Raw genomic sequence first — 18,084 nt, forward strand, 5'->3', positions numbered from 1 at the left:
GTAATTGTAGAATAAGGCTGTAATGTAACAAAATGTGGGAAAAGTCAAGGGGTCTGAATACTTTCCGAAGGCACTGTATACATAAATTATAATATATGTAAATCTGACTGTGTTACTAAATGTAAATAGTAATATGTAATGTCTCTTATCTATGATCGTCATATGATTTGGATTCTTGCCATGCTTTCTCTGGTATAGCCCTCGTCGGTTGAACGATATTTACTACTTTTTTACTCTTTAAAAATGTTTCAATTTTAGTGTCTTTTGTAAAGTAGGAGTTAGGAGTGACAATATCATTGGAACTTGGTCAATTAAAGCATCACCTTGATACCTGTATTGGATGTGTTCTGCGTGCTATGTTGGTCTTGGATATACAGTGAGGGAAAAAGTATTTGATCCCCTGCTGATTTTGTACGTTTGCCCACTGACAAAGAAATGATCAGTCTATAATTTTAATGGTAGCTTTATTTGAACAGTGAGAGACAGAATAACAACAAAAAAAACCATAAAAACGCATGTCAAAAATGTTATAAATTGATTTGCATTTTAATGAGGGAAATAAGTATTTAACCCCTCTGCAAAACATGACTTAGTACTTGGTGGCAAAACCATTGTTGGCAATCACAGAGGTCAGACGTTTCTTGTAGTTGGCCACCAGGTTTGCACACATCTCAGGAGGGATTTTGTCCCACTCCTCTTTGCAGATCTTCTCCAAGTCATTAAAGTTTTGAGGCTGACGTTTGGCAACTCGAACCTTCAACTCCCTCCACAGATTTTCTATGGGATTAAGGTCTGGAGACAGGCTAGGCCACTCCAGGACCTTAATGTGCTTCTTCTTGAGCCACTCCTTTGTTGCCTTGGCCGTGTGTTTTGGGTCATTGTCATGCTGGAATACCCATCCACGACCCATTTTCAATGCCCTGGCTGAGGGAAGGAGGTTCTCACCCAAGATTTGACGCTACATGGCCCCATCCATCGTCCCTTTGATGCGGTGAAGTTGTCCTGTCCCCTTAGCAGAAAAACACCCCCAAAGCATAATGTTTCCACCTCCATGTTTGACGGTGGGGATGGTGTTCTTGGGGTCATAGGCAGCATTCCTCCTTCTCCAAACACGGCGAGTTGAGTTGATGCCAATGAGCTCCATTTTGGTCTCATCTGACCACAACACTTTCACCCAGTTGTCCTCTGAATCATTCAGATGTTCATTGGCAAACTTCAGACGGGCATGTATATGTGCTTTCTTGAGCAGGGGGACCTTGCGGGCGATGCAGGATTTCAGTCCTTCACGGCGTAGTGTGTTACCAATTGTTTTCTTGGTGACTATGGTCCCAGCTGCCTTGAGATCATTGACAAGATCCTCCCGTGTAGTTCTGGGCTGATTCCTCACCGTTCTCATGATCATTGCAACTCCACGAAGTGAGATCTTGCATGGAGCCCCAGGCCGAGGGAGATTGACAGGTATTTTGTGTTTCTTCCATTTGCGAATAATCGCACCAACTGTTGTCACCTTCTCACCAAGCTGCTTGGTGATGGTCTTGTAGCCCATTCCAGCCTTGTGTAGGTCTACAATCTTGTCCCTGACATCCTTGGAGAGCTCTTTGGTCTTGGCCATGGTGGAGAGTTTGGAATCTGATTGATTGATTGCTTCTGTGGACAGGTGTCTTTTATACAGGTAACAAACTGAGATTAGGAGCACTCCCTTTAAGAGTGTGCTCCTAATCTCAGCTCGTTACCTGTATAAAAGACACCTGGGAGCCAGAAATCTTTCTGATTGAGAGGGGGTCAAATACTTATTTCCCTCATTAAAATGCAAATCAATTTAGAACATTTTTGATATGCATTTTCTGGATGTTTTTGTTGTTATTCTGTCTCTCACTGTTCAAATAAACCTACCATTAAAATTATAGACTGATCATTTCTTTGTCAGTGGACAAACGTACAAAATCAGCAGGGGATCAAATACTTTTTTCCCTCACTGTACTTCCATATGGGATCAAGTATCAGGGTCCATGTTCCTTCTGTATAGAACAGAATATGGTAGTGACATAAAATATGATGGTGAAATAGGCTAAGGACAGACCAGACCATATATATACACTGCTCAAAAAAATAAAGGGAACACTAAAATAACACTTCCTAGATCTGAATGAATGAAATAATCTTATTAAATACTTTTTTCTTTACATAGTTGAATGTGCTGACAACAAAATCACACAAAAATAATCAAGTTAAATCCAATTTATCAACCCATGGAGGTCTGGATTTGGAGTCACACTCAAAATTAAAGTGGAAAACCACACTACAGGCTGATCCAACTTTGATGTAATATCCTTAAAACAAGTCAAAATGAGGCTCAGTAGTGTGTGTGGCCTCCACGTGCCTGTATGACCTCCCTACAATGCCTGGGCATGCTCCTGATGAGGATGGCGGATGGTCTCCTGAGGGATCTCCTCCCAGACCTGGACTAAAGCATCCGCCAACTCCTGGACAGTCTGTGGTGCAACGTGGCGTTGGTGGATGGAGCGAGACATGATGTCCCAGATGTGCTCAATTGGATTCAGGTCTGGGGAACGGGCGGGCAAGTCCATAGCATCAATGCCTTCCTCTTGCAGGAACTGCTGACACACTCCAGCCACATGAGGTCTAGCATTGTCTTGCATTAGGAGGAACCCAGGACCAACCGCACCAGCATATGGTCTCACAAGGGGTCTGAGGATCTCATCTCGGTACCTAATGGCAGACAGGCTACCTCTGGCGAGCACATGGAGGGCTGTGCGGCCCCCCAAAGAAATGCCACCCCACACCATGACTGACCCACCGCCAAACCGGTCATGCTGGAGGATGTTGCAGGCAGCAGAACGTTCTCCACGGCGTCTCCAGACTCTGTCACATGTGCTCAGTGTGAAGCTGCTTTCATCTGTGAAGAGCACAGGGCGCCAGTGGCGAATTTGCCAATCTTGGTGTTCTCTGGCAAATGCCAAACGTCCTGCACGGTGTTGGGCTGTAAGCACAACCCCCAGCTGTGGACGTCGGGCCCTCATACCACCCTCATGGAGTCTGTTTCTGACCGATTGAGCAGACATGCACATTTGTGGCCTGCTGGAGGTCCTTTTGCAGGGCTCTGGCAGTGCTCCTCCTGCTCCTCCTTCCACAAAGGCGGAGGTAGCAGTCCTGCTGCTGGGTTGTTGCCCTCCTACGGCCTCCTCCACGTCTCCTGATGTACTGGCCTGTCTCCTGGTAGCGCCTCCACGCTCTGGACACTACGCTGACAGACACAGAAAACCTTCTTGCCACAGCTCGCATTGATGTGCCATCCTGGATGAGCTGCACTACCTGAGCCACTTGTGTGGGTTGTAGACTCCATCTCATGCTACCACTAGAGTGAAAGCACCGTCAGCATTCAAAAGTGACCAAAACATCAGCCAGGAAGCATAGGAACTGAGAAGTGGTCTGTGGTCACCACCTGCAGAACCACTCCTTTATTGGGGGTGTCTTGCTAATTGCCTTTAATTTCCACCTGTTGTCTATTCCATTTGCACAACAGCATGTGAAATGTATTGTCAATCAGTGTTGCTTCCTAAGTGGACAGTTTGATTTCACAGAAGTGTGATTGACTTGGAGTTACATTGTGTTGTTTAAGTGTTCCCTTTATTTTTTTGAGCAGTGTATATATATATATATAGCTCTGGTCTGTCATATTCTATGTTGATACACTGAACATATACAGTACCAGTCAAAGGTTTGGACATACCGCCTCATTTTAGGGTCTTTCTTTATTTTGACTATTTTCTACATTGTAGAATAATCGTGAAGACATCAAAACTATGAAGTAACACATGGAATCATGTAGTAACCAAAAAAGTGTTAAACAAATCAAAATATATTTTATATTTGAGATTCGTCAAAGTAGCCACCCTTCTTCGCCTTGATAACAGCTTTGCACACTCTTGGCATTATGTCTTCACTATTATTCTACATGTAGAACATAGTAAAAATAAAGAAAAACCCTTGAATAAGTAGCTGTGTCCAAACTTTTGACTGGTATTGTATAAATGTATATATTTTTTATCCAGTCGGATAAACACTCCAAACAGCCTAACCAACTGCTCGGAGGTGGCCGCATGGTCCTAAAGCACACCGTTTCCTCGTTTTGTATCACATTCCAATGATAAAACTCCAGGGGATAAAAATGTAATTTCAGAATGTGGGGGGGGGGGACGGACGGACATGTCGCCCCGTCCCCAGTGAAAGTTGCACCCCTGGTAGTAGGCAACACAGTACCTTCACGAAGGCTGTGTGAGTGATACAGTATGGCTCACATAGTTTCATAACTGTTCTTGGCCAATAGCTGATGGGTGCAATTGCTGCCACAGGTTAAACTAAAGCAGCACTTTGGTGAAGCAAATGCCTTGTGCTTCCTTTCTTACTTTATTCATAGTACAGAATAACTCTATCCGTTTGTTTCACAACGCCATATTTATGGCCCATTGGTCTGAGGGTGTAAAGGCCGAGTCCAGACAGACAGACAGTGCACAACACCAGCTCCTACCACTGTGCCACAGCTCCACAAAATAGAGCCTGTGTGGTTGCTAAGAGATCGGGCCCAATGCAAACATAGCAACATCTGCTGCAATGATCTAAGAGAGAGGCGGACCGGCCGGGCAGCGGAGCCCCTTCTCAGCCTGGCACCAAGCCTCCCCTGGAAACCCCTCCACCAGGGGAGACAAGTTGGAAGGGGAAGGAGAGAGAGAGAGAGAGAGAGAGAGAGAGAGAGAGAGAGAGAGAGAGAGAGAGAGAGAGAGAGAGAGAGAGAGAGAGAGAGAGAGAAGTGAGAAGATAGTGAAAGGAGAGGGACAGCAAGGGAGAAGGGAGGGAGGAAAAGCATAGGAGAGGGAGAGTGAGAAAGGAGGGGATAGGTAAGAAATATACAGAAACTATTTGTAGGTGTGACATCAGCTCACACACACTCTCCCCTAAAATCTGTTCCCGTTCCAACTAAAACAGCATGGGTTGAGATAAAATAATCACATTTGCTTTTGATGAGGCTAGAATTGGTGATGTAGTCAGTCCTCAAGATCTGCTATAGATAAGGTAAAGCTGCCATTGTTTTCTGCTATTTATATGTATGTACATTTTGGTTCCAGCCACCATGTCATTCATATATATATATATATATTATATCCCTCCCACTTCTAAAACCAAAGTTGTACCCCTGCCTACTACATATACTGTACAACCTGATTACAGAAAGAGGATGCACATATCTGAAGAGGTTGAATGAATGATTGGACTTGTTCATTCATATCATTGTGTGATCATCACTTCCCCCGATCATCCCGTCAATCAGCCAGTCTTCTCCGTACAGACCCACAGCCGACGCAGAGGGCGAGTTAGGACTCGCTTCCTGACATTTCACTGCTCCTACTGTTTCCCTGCCCCGGCCCGAGGACAGAAACCAACCCACACAGACTGGCTGTCTATAGCAGGGAAAGAAAACACAATGAATGTAGTTTACCCTCCTACTTAATTCATTGCCTTGCTCGTTTGCGGCTCCTTTTAGCCGTACAAGGCTTCACGACAAACCCACAAGCGTCAAATCATCTTTCTGTGAACAGATTGAGAAACAACACTCAAAACGGTCCTATGCCTGTGAACTGTGACTAGAGCTGGTAACATTCCCTCTGTTCTTCTTAAAGATGTATGGTTTTCATTGGGAGTTTCTAAAAGCGAACCGCAACACTGCCTCCCTACTTGTTAAAGAGTATATTGGTGTGATATCTCACCATAAGGAACTCACCGGGGACTCGGCTAACCTCTAAAAGCTGTCCAGTGAACAGGAGGCACTCCGTCTCAGTATGTGTTGGTGAAACATCATCGCCCCTGAGAAAGCAGCATCATTTGCTGTTTTGTTTGTTTGCTTTCAAGAACAACAGCCCTTAGAGGAGAGACAGCTCTTTATTTTATTGTCCAGTGACCTCATGTCACTGGACAGTTACTGAACAGTCTGTTAAAGAGATACTTCGGGATTTTGGAAATTCATCTACGTCCCCAGTCAGATGAACTTGTGGATACAATTTCTGTGTCTACGTCTGTGTCCAGTATGAAGGAAGTTAGAGGCAGTTTCGCGAGCCAATGCTAACTATGCACAATGACTTTTGTTCAATGTGCAAGGCAAGCGAAAACAATGTAATCAAAAGGCCTCCAGTGAGGCAGGCTGGGTTTGATCATAGTTTATTGTTCCTATGGCTGACACCCTTATTCACACAAACATTGAACAGTGATTACATTCACATGGCCTGGCTTCACAATAAGGGCTCCTTTTTTAGGGCTTTAACCCTGTAAAAGACTACAGCACCTGGTTCCAAGTAGAGGAAAAGGTCAACTCTACAACAAAGTCTTGTGACGCAGCTAGGCAAAAATGATTTTACCTGGTCAGGTCATGTGGTCAGGAAAAATCTCCTTGCCCTACTGATAACACACATCCTACAAATGAGCTAGCATGTAACGGTTAGTTAGACTCCATCTGATATTGGGATTCTGCATGTGCTGTTACGGGCATTGTTCTACTATCATTGTCCAGTTTTCCTCAGTGGGATATATTGTTTTTCTCATATACCCAAAGCACTACACAACAGAACCAGAGTCACTATCCGATAAATAAAACCTGATCAAATGACCCAGACCTTATTTTCTTCAGATGACAATTATTTTTTTTTTAAACCTGTCAAGATCAACATCTGTGATGACAGCAACTAGAGGGCTGTAGTGTCTGAATGGATGTGTTGTTTGGGACATGGGGTCCATCCAGGCATCATGACGAGAACCTCAGTCGTCGGAGTATAGCGGGAGAGCTCTCTCGATTTTATATAGCCTAGTGCCTGCTCAGCTCCCAACCAACCGCAGGGAACTAAAAATAGCTCAGCCTCTTGGAGCCATGCATCACACCTCCCTGTCCACCTCCCCCTCCCTGCTTGTAATGGATTAGAGAGGACACAACACTGCATAAGTCTACAACACAAATCAGCCAAACAACAGCTGAGCAAACAGCATCCGCCACAGTGTTGTACAGAACATTGATAATGAACAATTGAAAATAAATGTATACATTGGGTAAACTCTGGTTAATATTTTAAAAAAGGAATACAGACACTGGTGTGTGCGTGTGGTCAGATTTCTTCGCAGGGTGCTCGGGTCTGGTCTCAGGCAGGAAGGAGACACAGATCAGCCATAGCTGAGGCCTACAGTACAGCACCAGTACAGTACAGTACACAGAGAAAGAACATGTAGAGCCTGACGCCTGTTCACAATGAAGAATGGTACTGCACTGCTGTCTGTGTATGCAGTATAGAAGTGTGTGGGAGATTGAAAAAAAAACTGATTCAGGACTTAATGCAGGTTCAAATCCAATCTAATTGTATTTGTCACATGCGCCAAATACAACAGTGAAACACTTACCTACAAGCCCTTAAAATCAACAATGCAGTTTAGAAAAATACCTAAAAAAAGAAATAAAAGTAACAAATCATTAAAGAGCAGCAGTAAAATAACAAGAGCGGGGCTATATACAGGGGGTACCGGTACAGAGTCAATGTGCGGGGCCACCAGGTAGTCGAGGTAATATGTACATGTGTACATGTAGGTAGAGTTATTAAAGTGACTATGCATAGATAAGAGAGTACCAGCAGAGTAAGGGGGGGGGGGGGCAATGCAAATAGTCTGGGTAGCCATTTGATTATATGTTCAGGAGTCTTATAGCTTGGGGGTAGAAGCTGTTTAGAAGCCTCTTGGACCTAGACTTGGCGCTCCGGTACCGCTTGCCGTGCGGTAGCAAAGAGAACAGTCTATGACTAGGGTGGCTGGAGTCTGACAATTTTTAGGGTCTTCCTCTGACACCGCCTGGTATAGAGGTCCTGTATGGGTGGAAGGTTGGCCCCAGTGATGTACTGGGCGGTACGCACTACCCTCTGTAGTTCATACTTTCCCTCTAGATTAGAGATTGTTGTAATCTCCACATTTGTCTCAGATTATATACTTTCATTCATACTCATTTTCCACTTTGAAATGTATATTTTTAGATTGTCGCTCACGCACACACTCACACACGCAAAACCAGATCTTCCCTCCAGGACTGATGAGCGCTGAGGGTTTTATGGAATTGCAGTGATACCCCAGATTGAGATACTGTAGGTCTTCCTTGCCATGCAGTCTAGCTGGCAGATATAATGAAGGGCGATCAGATTAGGATTGACTAATTATTAGGCTGGATACTGTGGTCTATTCCATGAGGTGAAATGTTCAGAATGTTCCAGACAGAAATATAATGAATAGAGCAGACAGACACGATTCCCTGATCTACATGACAGGCAACCTCACAGAAGCCTTGTGTTACAATAAGGAGCGGTGTTCAAAGAATGAAGAAGACAAATGCTAAACGGCTGTACATAACTTTAACCAACAGTGTACTTTCTTGGGCATTGATGTTGGCAGCAATGTCTTAGTAAATACAGATGTCCGGAATTGACTTGAAATCAGGTACGTTTCTTGGTATTTGTAAACAGGCCTTTAATGAGTGGAAAAGAAATCGGGATATTGGTGCATTAGTCTACTCTCAGATCAATGGGAGACAGTTAAAAAGGACCACAACTTTGTTTTTCCATGCAAGAAATCAAATCAATACTTTCCACAAAGGCTCTAGCTGAACATTGAAAGAGGATATGTTCTTTCTCCAGTCCATCTTACTGTATACTATAGCAGTAACAATGGATGTTAATACTGTGTAAATACTATACCCCTACTATTCAAAACTGTGCTGAATAGATTGAGTGATATGAAAGGTATGGTTTGACCCCCCCCACCTACCTTTAGTTCCATTGTCTTGACATTAAACAACAGTGTTCCGTCCACAACTAATCTCACTTATATAACAGTATTACTGTACAACTCACAGAAGGAACTTAGTTCATCTTGCTACATTAAACAATTATTAAATGTTAGACAATCCACTCTTGACCGTTCCTGACAGTACACAGCCAGACATCCATCCTACAGCTCCTGTATCAATCACTATGATTCAAACGTTTCATAATAATTCTCCCCAAGTGCATTACATCCCGTAGAATCCTTAGAAAGAGTACATGAGATAACGTCCTAAAAGAGGAATGGGATGGGCTATCTGGAAATAACCCACGAGTCACTCAATCATTTGAATGATACATTTTCCTAATCACTTAAGGGTTTTAAACATTAAATATTCATGAACATTTTAAGTACTTAAAAAAAAAAAAAATGGTGACAGCTTGCCGAGGTCAGTCTGCATTGAAGTGAGCAAAAAACAAAAAAAAAAAACAGGTTTGTCATATTAATGAGTTGAAATATTTAATTTTAAAAACTGAAAAAATTATACGCACATACATAGTTTTTAGCATATCATACAAAGACATTATTTAAATGTTATTTTGAGTACTGTTTGTTTCTCATCGACTACAGTGAGCGGCAGTTTGAAAGGCTGGCTGAGCTGGTTGGACTACAGACTCAAACCAAAGGGTGAGAGGACAATAACCAGGAAGTACACCGTTAAATCATTATTAAATACCCAGTGTCACAACTTTTTATATAAAACAACCAAAAGCAGAGCAGAATAATAAGACCTCAAAAGGGGCATTAAGACACACAGGAAGACAAACTCAAAGAGCATCACACACAGAGAAAGTATACTGTGATTAAACCAGATCAGGGTCCAAATAGGATTCATACATTTTTTTGAATACTTTTTGAATTGCATTGCGTTTCATTGAGCCTGACTGGAGTGCCACATGGGCGTGTTTTGAAGTACATTTGGGACTATTTCATTGGTTCCATGGCGCCAGGCAAGCTCAATCAAGCGCAGCTAAAGTATTTGAAAGGAAAACAAATACTGGATGAAACCCTACTAATCTAACTCATGGTGTACTCGACAACATACAATATTCCCAATACTTTTCATAAAGCCAGATTGAAGAGCAGTAGTGACTACTGGCAAGAGAGGCGAGGAGAATTCATGAGTCTCTAATGTGGTAGCTCTGCTGTGCAACACTGCCCTCGTGTGACAATTTAACATATTACACAGGTCCAGGTATACCCTTCCTGTTTCAGTCCGTTTTCTTCCATTTGGTGCCTAATGAACACAGCCCAGGTGTTATTGCTAGTGTAGACAGATGATGGAAGTTGTTGGTTTCCCTTCCTAGGCTTTACAGCTACGTCGTCTGGGGAAGCTGATAAGAACCCAGCAGTGTGGGTGTGTAGGGCGACGTTCCAATTCCCTACCTTTCTGCTTATTACTTGCTCACTCCACCAGATTTCTTACACAAGTCCATTCCTTTCAAATCAATGAGGGGGGAGTGCAGTGGAGAAGGGTAAATGATCAGACACCAGCTTAAGGAAGTCCTTTTTCCGGCGACGTTAGACACCATGAAGCTCAGAGCCACAGCCATTCAACGGTCCAGCATGATCAGTGTCCTGTTCAATAGGACACGGCGTAGCATACCGTTTAGAAAGCGGAAACAAGCGTTTCATATTGGACACGTTCAGGTACTACCTTTTCTTCCGTGTTGTGCCTAATGAACACAACCAGGGGTTCAAAGCAGCCCCAGACCGTCTCACACACACACACACACACACACACACCACTTCATCTCTAGCTTCAACTCCAGCAACAGTCCTCTGGCTGCTCAGACATGCTACACTTGTGCCTTTAGCAAACCTAAACCCCCATTAAATATTCCTGGGCTTTTTTGTATCCACAGGGTAGCTGGGCGTCTAAACAGTCAACTCTAATAATAATAATAATAACAACAACAGTCATCATGGTCTTTAAAACAGGAGGTGAAAAGGCATAAGTCCGTATCCCGGTGGGCGTATAGCTTAGATGGGGTTTGTGTTAGAGATGTAAAAGCTCACAGTGAGTAGAAAAAGAGGATCAAAGAGAAAAGAAAAGTGGGGAGGCAGTGAGGGTGGGAAGGGGTTAGCTCTCTAACACAGGGTACAAGTTAACAACCCCTACCACTTAGAATAACAACGCAACACAACCATTGAGTGGGAGAAAAACACGCCCGTTTTCGTTGCACTGATGAGACATGGGCAGGCAGGGGGAGGGCAGGGGGTGGGGTCTATGTGGAAATCAGTCAAGTCTCCCTCTGATGAGGGATTGTCCCTTGTGCAATGCATTGTAGGATGTCTGGTTGTGAAGAACTTGTGCTCGTGGTGGGTCGCTCCACAGTCACACTGGTGGTGCTCCGACTGGGACAAAGTGAACCGTTGGAGAACTGAAATAAATACTTGGTAGAAGACAGAGGAACCATCAGCTGGTGTGGTATTTCTCAACAGTCGAGGGGGACGGGCCAGGCAGGTAGTCAATCCATCCCGCCACTTTCCCTCCTCATCAATGTCCAATTAGAAGCCGCTGGGAACAAGATCATTTTTAAAAAGCACCTTTTTTATTTGGCTTTCATAAAAGATTAAAAAATAAAGAGAAAGACCAAAGAGAGTATAAATGGGGCAAGAGGCAGAGCGAGAGAGAAGTTAGTCTTGTCGTTGGAGGAGAGGTGGGGAGCAGACCTCAACCTGTACCTGTGAGGAGAATAGAGGGATATTAGACTGGGCTTCAACACAACCAATTACACACAATCGCTATTTCTGCCATAGTACCTCTGCGTAATCACGCTGAGACACACATACGCACCTTCGTCCTCCTCCCCCCAGCCCTCGGCCACCCCGGCCAGCTCGTAGTGCTTCTTCCTTAGCTCTCCAAGACGCTCTCGCTCCTTCTGCAGCTTTGTCTCCAGCTCTAGAACAGAAACCTGACAACACACACAAAAACACAGTTTACTTAGACCTGTAACACACACTCAGCCACCCCACATTGCTCTTACCTGTGAGTCCATCTCCTGCCTCTTGATCTGAGTGAGGGTCATACTGGAGAAATCCATGGTGTCTGAAGCACACAGTCATAGGAGGGAGAGAGATGGAGAGAGAGAGAAAAGGGAGGGACATATGAAGAGAAAGGAGGGGGAGATGAAGATAAGAGAAAGAAATTCAGCATTCGCTCACAAAACATTCAGTCACAATACATGTCATGTTGATCTCTCACTGTGTAAATCCATGGGCACGCTACTGTTAATCCACTCACCTTTCTCCTCGATCTGGGACTTCCCGGACTTGGTGGAGGCTACAACCCCGGCGGTGGCCTGTGTGACCCCTTTGGATGCCAGCTTCAGGCGGCCCAGGTTGGCGTTATCTTTGTCTGCCTTCACCTGCCCAACAGACCAGAGAGTGGATGGGTTACCAATGGGAATGGGTCATGGGTGTGTCTTAAACACATGTAGAGATATGGTTGACATACTGAGTGATGAGAGAGATCTAACTTGGCATGTGTAGATCCGGTTGTGAGTGAGTGTCTCACGCACACACGCACGCACAAGCACACAGTTTGAGTTACCACAAATCATTACATACAAGAAGTACCGTCTCACCTTGGATGCGGCCACCAGTTGTGCAGTGCTGGCTGCGATCTCATGCGAACACACCATCAGCTCCTCGTACTTGCCCTTGCCCTGCACCACCAGGTCTGCTGCATCTCTATGGGATATATTACGCAAAGCATTATGGGTACTGTAGTACATCATGCTACTAGTTCAACGGTTATAGGCTATACAGTATGGGGTGGAGTTTTTTTCTGGTCAGGTCATGTAGTCAGGAAAATCTTCTGGCCTAAATGAGTGTATTCCAGAATACGATGGTGTTGTGGAAAAGTGACAACACTGCTGTAATACAAGGTTAAGTTAGAAGAGAAAGGGTGATACTACTTACACCATGACTGTGGCGCCCCAGCCCACGGCTTTGGAGGCTGAGATCAGGCCTTCCGTCCAGCGAGAGTTCTTGACATAGAACTCCTTCATGGATGCTGCCCCCTGACGGGAAAAAAATATTATATTGGAATATACACTGAGTGCACAAAGCAATAGGAACACCTGCTCTTTCCACGACAGACTGACAAGGTGAAAGCTATGATCCCTTATCGATGTCACTTGTTAAATCCACTTCAAATCAGTGTAGATGAAGGGGAGGTGACAGGTTAAAGAAGGATTGTGAAGCCTTGAGACATGGATTGTGTATGTGTGCCATTCAGAGGGTGAATGGGAAAGACAAAAGATGTAAGTGCCTTTGAAGGGGGTATGGAAGTAGGGGCCAGGTGCACCGGTTTGAGCCATAACACCTTGGAGGAAAAAAAAAGCTTGAGGCATGGAATGCATAGTTGGAACATGTCGGCCATATCTTTAGTGTACAATATGACATTTCCCCCTCCATGTCAAGTGGGAGTGGGAGCACTGAGCAGAAGCTACATAGGCAGCAGAGAGGGCAGCATCTAAATAAAACAAAATACAGCACATGCGCATAAATCTCCATATCAATAGCCCCGGCAAGTCAGGTTCCAGAAAATCCGGAACCGCAGCCACTCCGTATATTATATTATTATGCACATATGATAGGTTTCTGTTTCTCACTCTGCCACTCTCCACAATGTCCCTTTGCAGATCTTTGGAAGACAGCACGAGCACTTTGATGGCCTGCATCAGGTCTGTACAGGAGGCCAGGATCCTATGGGGGGTGATAGAGGACACATTCGATCGGCAGCTCCACATCTTGATATGAAACGTTTCACTCATTTGAAAGTTATGTGATTCTCAAAGCCAGGGTTGTGTTCATTAGGGCACGCGATGAAAACGATGTAAAAGGGTATGAAAAAAAATGAGCGTTTCTTACTGGACACGTCCAGGTAGTCCCTCCCTGTTTCAGTCCGTTTTCTTCCATTCGGTGCCTAATGAACACAACCCAGGAGTGGGAGACTCACCTCTCGTTGACCTCCATCTTAACCCCTGTGTCGACAGCACGCGACTTGTTAAGCATGTCCTGTCAATAGGATACAATAGAGGAAATTAGACACCTTTTGGTTGGTACTATGTAAAATGAAACCAGAGGATTCTTTTCACACACACACACACACACACACACACACACACACACACACACACACACTTCTGTTTTATTCTGGTTCTTCCTTGGTGATGGTGGTGACACACACACACCCACGTTGAGCTGGTTACCTCTATCCTGGCAGCTGCTGACTCTACAGCGGCCGATGTGGCAGCCATTTCCTGCTCCACCAGATCTCCCAGCTCCCCCTGCTGCAGCTCCAGACCCCGAGGACGCAGTTTCTACAGACCAGAGAGAGGGAGATAAGAGAAAAAGAGAGGTGGCATTGGATTTGTTGTTTTTAGTGGTGCCCCTAGATGCTGTCAGTTTGACATTTCGACAAAATGTTTTTAAAGATAAGGACATGGGTCAGTTCCCCCTCCCCCTCCCCGTGAGGAAGTTGAGGTTCTCAGAATGATTGCAGGGTGTGGACTTTCGGTAAATTTAGTAGACCTACAATACCAGTCAAAAGTTTGGACACACCTACTCATTCAAGGGTTTTATTTTTACTATTTTCTACATTGTAGAATAATAGTTAAGACATAAAAACTAGGAAATAACACCTATGGAATCATGTAGTAACCAAAAACGTGTTAACTTTTTAGTGACAGGGGGCAGTATTCGGAAATTCAGATGAATGACGTGTCCAAATTAAACTGCCTGCTACTCGGGGCCCAGAAGGTAGGATATGCATATTATTAGTAGATTTGGATAGAACACACTCTGAAGTTTCTAAAACTGTTTGAATGATGTCTGTGAGTATAACAGAACTCATATAGCAGGCAGGCAGGCAAAAACCTGAGAAAAATCCAATCAGGAAGTGTGGAAATCTGAGGTTTGTAGTTTTTCAAGTGATTCCCTATCCAGTATACAGTGTCTGTGGGGCCATTTTGCACTTCCTAAGGCTTCCACTAGATGTCAACAGTCTTTAGAATGTTGTTTCATGCTTCTACTGTGAATGGGGAGAGAATAAGAGGTCCTGGAGTCAGATGAATGAGAAAATGACATGAGCTCAGTGGCGCGCACTCCCGTGAGAGTTAGCTGTGTTCCTTTTCCTTTTTGAAGACAAAGGAATCGTCCGGTTGGAATATTATGGAAGATTTATGATAAAAACATCCTAAAGATTGATTCTATACATCGTTTGACATGTTTCTACGAACTGTAATATAACTTTTTAGACTTTTCGTCTGAACTTAACTGCGCGAGCACAGTGCATTTGGAGTACTCTACCGAACGCGCCAACAAAAAGGAGGTATTTGGACATATATATGGACTTTATCGGAACAAATGAACATTTATTGGGGAACTGGGATTCCTGGGAGTGCATTCCGATGAAGACCATCAAAGGTAAGTGAATATTTAATGTTATTTCTGAGTTTTGTTGACTCCACAAAATGGCGGGTTTGGTTTCGTCTCTGAGCGCTGTACTCAGATTATTGCAAAGTGTGCTTTCGCTGTAAAGTTTTTTTGAAATCTGACACAGCGGTTGCATTAAGGAGAAGTGTATCTATAATTCTTTGAATAACAGTTTAATATTTTATCAACGTTTATGATGAGTATTTCTGTAAATTGATGTGCTCATTCACTGGAAGTTTTGGGAGGCAAAACATTTCTGAACATTACACGCCAATGTAAAAATGGGGTTTTTGGATATAAATATGAACTTTATCGAGCAAAACATACATGTATTGTGTAACATGAAGTCCTATGAGTGCCATCTGATGAAGATCATCAAAGGTTAGTGATTCATTTTAGCTGTATCTGTTTTTTGTGACGCCTCTCCTTGCTTGGAAATGGCTGTGTGGTTTTTCTTGTCTCGGCGCTGTCCTAACATAATCTAATGTTATGCTTTCGCCGTAAAGCCTTTTTGAAGTCGGACAATGTGGTTGGATTAACGAGAAGTGTATCTTTAAAATGGGATATAATAGTTGAATGTTTGAGAAATTTCAATTATGACATTTTTGTTGTTTTGAATTTGCCGCCCTGCTATTTCACTGGTTGTTGAATAGTGTCCCACATTTCCCAGAGAGATTAAACAAATCAAAATATTTTATATTGGAGATTCTTCAAAATAGCCATCCTTTGCTTTGATGTCTGCTTTACACACTCTTGGCATTCTCTCAACCAGCTTCATGAGGTAATCACCTGGAATGCATTTCAATTGACAGGTGTGCCTTCTTAAAAGTTCATTTGTAGAATTTCTTTCCTTCTTAATGCGTTTGAACCCATTTCTGTGTTGTGACAAGGTAGGGGTGGTATACAGAAGATAGCCCTATTTGGTAAAAGACCAAGTCCATATTATGGCAAGAACAGCTCAAATAAGCAAAGAGAAACGACTTTAAGACATGAAGGTCAGTCAATCCGGAAAATTTCAAGAACTCTGAAAGTGTAGTCACAAAAACCGTCAAGCGCTCTCCTGAGGACAGCCACAGGAAAGGAAGACCCAGAGTTACCTCTGCTGCAGAGGATGAATTCATTAGAGTTACCAGCCTCAGAAATTGCAGCCCAAATAAATGCTTCACAGAGTTCAAGTAACAGACACATTGCAACATCAACTGTTCAGAGGAGATTGCAACAATTCAACCATGAAGGCCTGATTCATGCATAGAAACCACTACTAAAGCACACCAATAAGAAGAAGAGACTTGCTTGGGCCAAGAAACACGAGCAGTAGACCGGTGGAAATCTGTCCTTTGGTCTGATGAGTCCAAATTTTTGGTTCCAAACGCCGTGTCTTTGTGAGACGCAGAGTAGGTGAACAGATGATCTCCGCATGTGTGGTTCCCACCGTGAAGCTTGGAGGAGGTGGTGTGATGGTGCTTTGCTGGTGACACTGTCTGATTTATTTAGAATTCAAGGCACACTTAACCAGCATGGCTACCACAGCATTCTGCAGCGATACACCATCCCATCTGGTTTGCACTTAGTGGGACTATCATTTGTTTTCAACAGGACAATGAACCAACACAGCTCCAGGCTGTGTAAGGACTATTTGACAAAGAAGAGTGATGGAGTGCTGCATCAGATGACCTGGCCTCCACAATCACCTGACCTCAACCCAATTGAGATGGCTTTGGATGAGTTAGCTGCTTTTCCTTCACTCTGCGGTCTAACAAATGCTCAGCATATGTGGGAACTCCTTCAAGACTGTTGGAAAAACATTCCAGGTGAAACTGGTTGAAAGAATGCCAAGAGTGTACAAAGCTGTCATCAAGGCAAAAGGTGGCTACTTTGAAGAATCTCAAATATAAAATATATTTGGATGAACACTTTTTTGGTTAATACATGATTCCATAGTTTTGATGTCTTCGCTACTATTCTACAATGTAGAAAATAGTACATATAAAGAGAAACCCTTGAATGAGTATCTGTGTCCAAATTTTTGACTGGTACTGTAGGTAACAGGAGCTTGCAGGTGAGGTATGTCACAACCGTGTCAGAGAATTTCACAACCATGGCAGGCCAGAGAGTGGACAGCAGCACTAATTCTTCACATAAAGCTTTATATATCATAAAACTTCCAAGTGACATGGCAAACAAGAGCCCATGTCTAAGGCATAAAACAAACACCGGTGGACACTAGTCCCCAACAAATGCTGGGACCTAACCAGTGGTGTACTGACATTTTTTTAGGTGCCAGATCGCAAAATAAATGCGTTACATCATCGTTTCTCAATCAAAGTTTGTACTGTATTAGACCATTGAATAATACCATTTTAAAATATGCATAAATGCATCCTCCATGAAACATCTGCCTATGCCTACACATATTGGCTCAAATAAATATTCACAAATACCAAATTAGGCCAACCACTTGATCTCAATCAGTTTCATGGGAATATGCATTTAGATCTACTTGAATGATGTAACCAATTACTGTTTGAGCAAATTTAACATGCCCCCCATTATTACCAAGACAATAAACATGGGAGTTTGCTCCTCATCCCCATAACAGTCACTGATTGAGTAAGTACTGTTGTGACATACCCAAATTCTTCCATAAAATGGTGAGTTGGGGACCAGATCTGCACTCCTAATCATCCAGATTCCAGCTAAGATTTTAGCTACACCAACGTT

At 43.5% G+C, this 18,084-nt stretch overlaps 1 protein-coding gene across 6 annotated transcripts in view; it reads right to left on the reverse strand.

Annotated features, from left to right (window-relative positions):
* Nucleotides 1-9,358: 9,358 nt before the first annotated feature.
* Nucleotides 9,359-18,084, reverse strand: part of LOC106580873 (huntingtin-interacting protein 1) — a 40,200-nt gene continuing 31,474 nt past the window's right edge. For all 6 annotated transcript variants that reach the window (XM_014162394.2, XM_014162391.2, XM_014162393.2 and 3 more), the window contains 9 exons: nt 14,139-14,249; nt 13,886-13,944; nt 13,539-13,632; nt 12,844-12,944; nt 12,507-12,612; nt 12,164-12,287; nt 11,907-11,968; nt 11,717-11,834; nt 9,359-11,604 (listed from right to left, as the gene is read on the reverse strand). In XM_014162394.2, the coding sequence (XP_014017869.1) occupies nt 11,594-11,604; nt 11,717-11,834; nt 11,907-11,968; nt 12,164-12,287; nt 12,507-12,612; nt 12,844-12,944; nt 13,539-13,632; nt 13,886-13,944; nt 14,139-14,249 (786 nt within the window). In that variant the 3' untranslated portion in view covers nt 9,359-11,593. The remainder of the gene's footprint in view (nt 11,605-11,716; nt 11,835-11,906; nt 11,969-12,163; nt 12,288-12,506; nt 12,613-12,843; nt 12,945-13,538; nt 13,633-13,885; nt 13,945-14,138; nt 14,250-18,084) is intronic.

The sequence above is a fragment of the Salmo salar genome, chromosome ssa20 (genome assembly GCF_905237065.1).
Source record: "Salmo salar chromosome ssa20, Ssal_v3.1, whole genome shotgun sequence".
In the NCBI taxonomy this organism is placed as follows: Eukaryota; Metazoa; Chordata; class Actinopteri; order Salmoniformes; family Salmonidae; genus Salmo; species Salmo salar.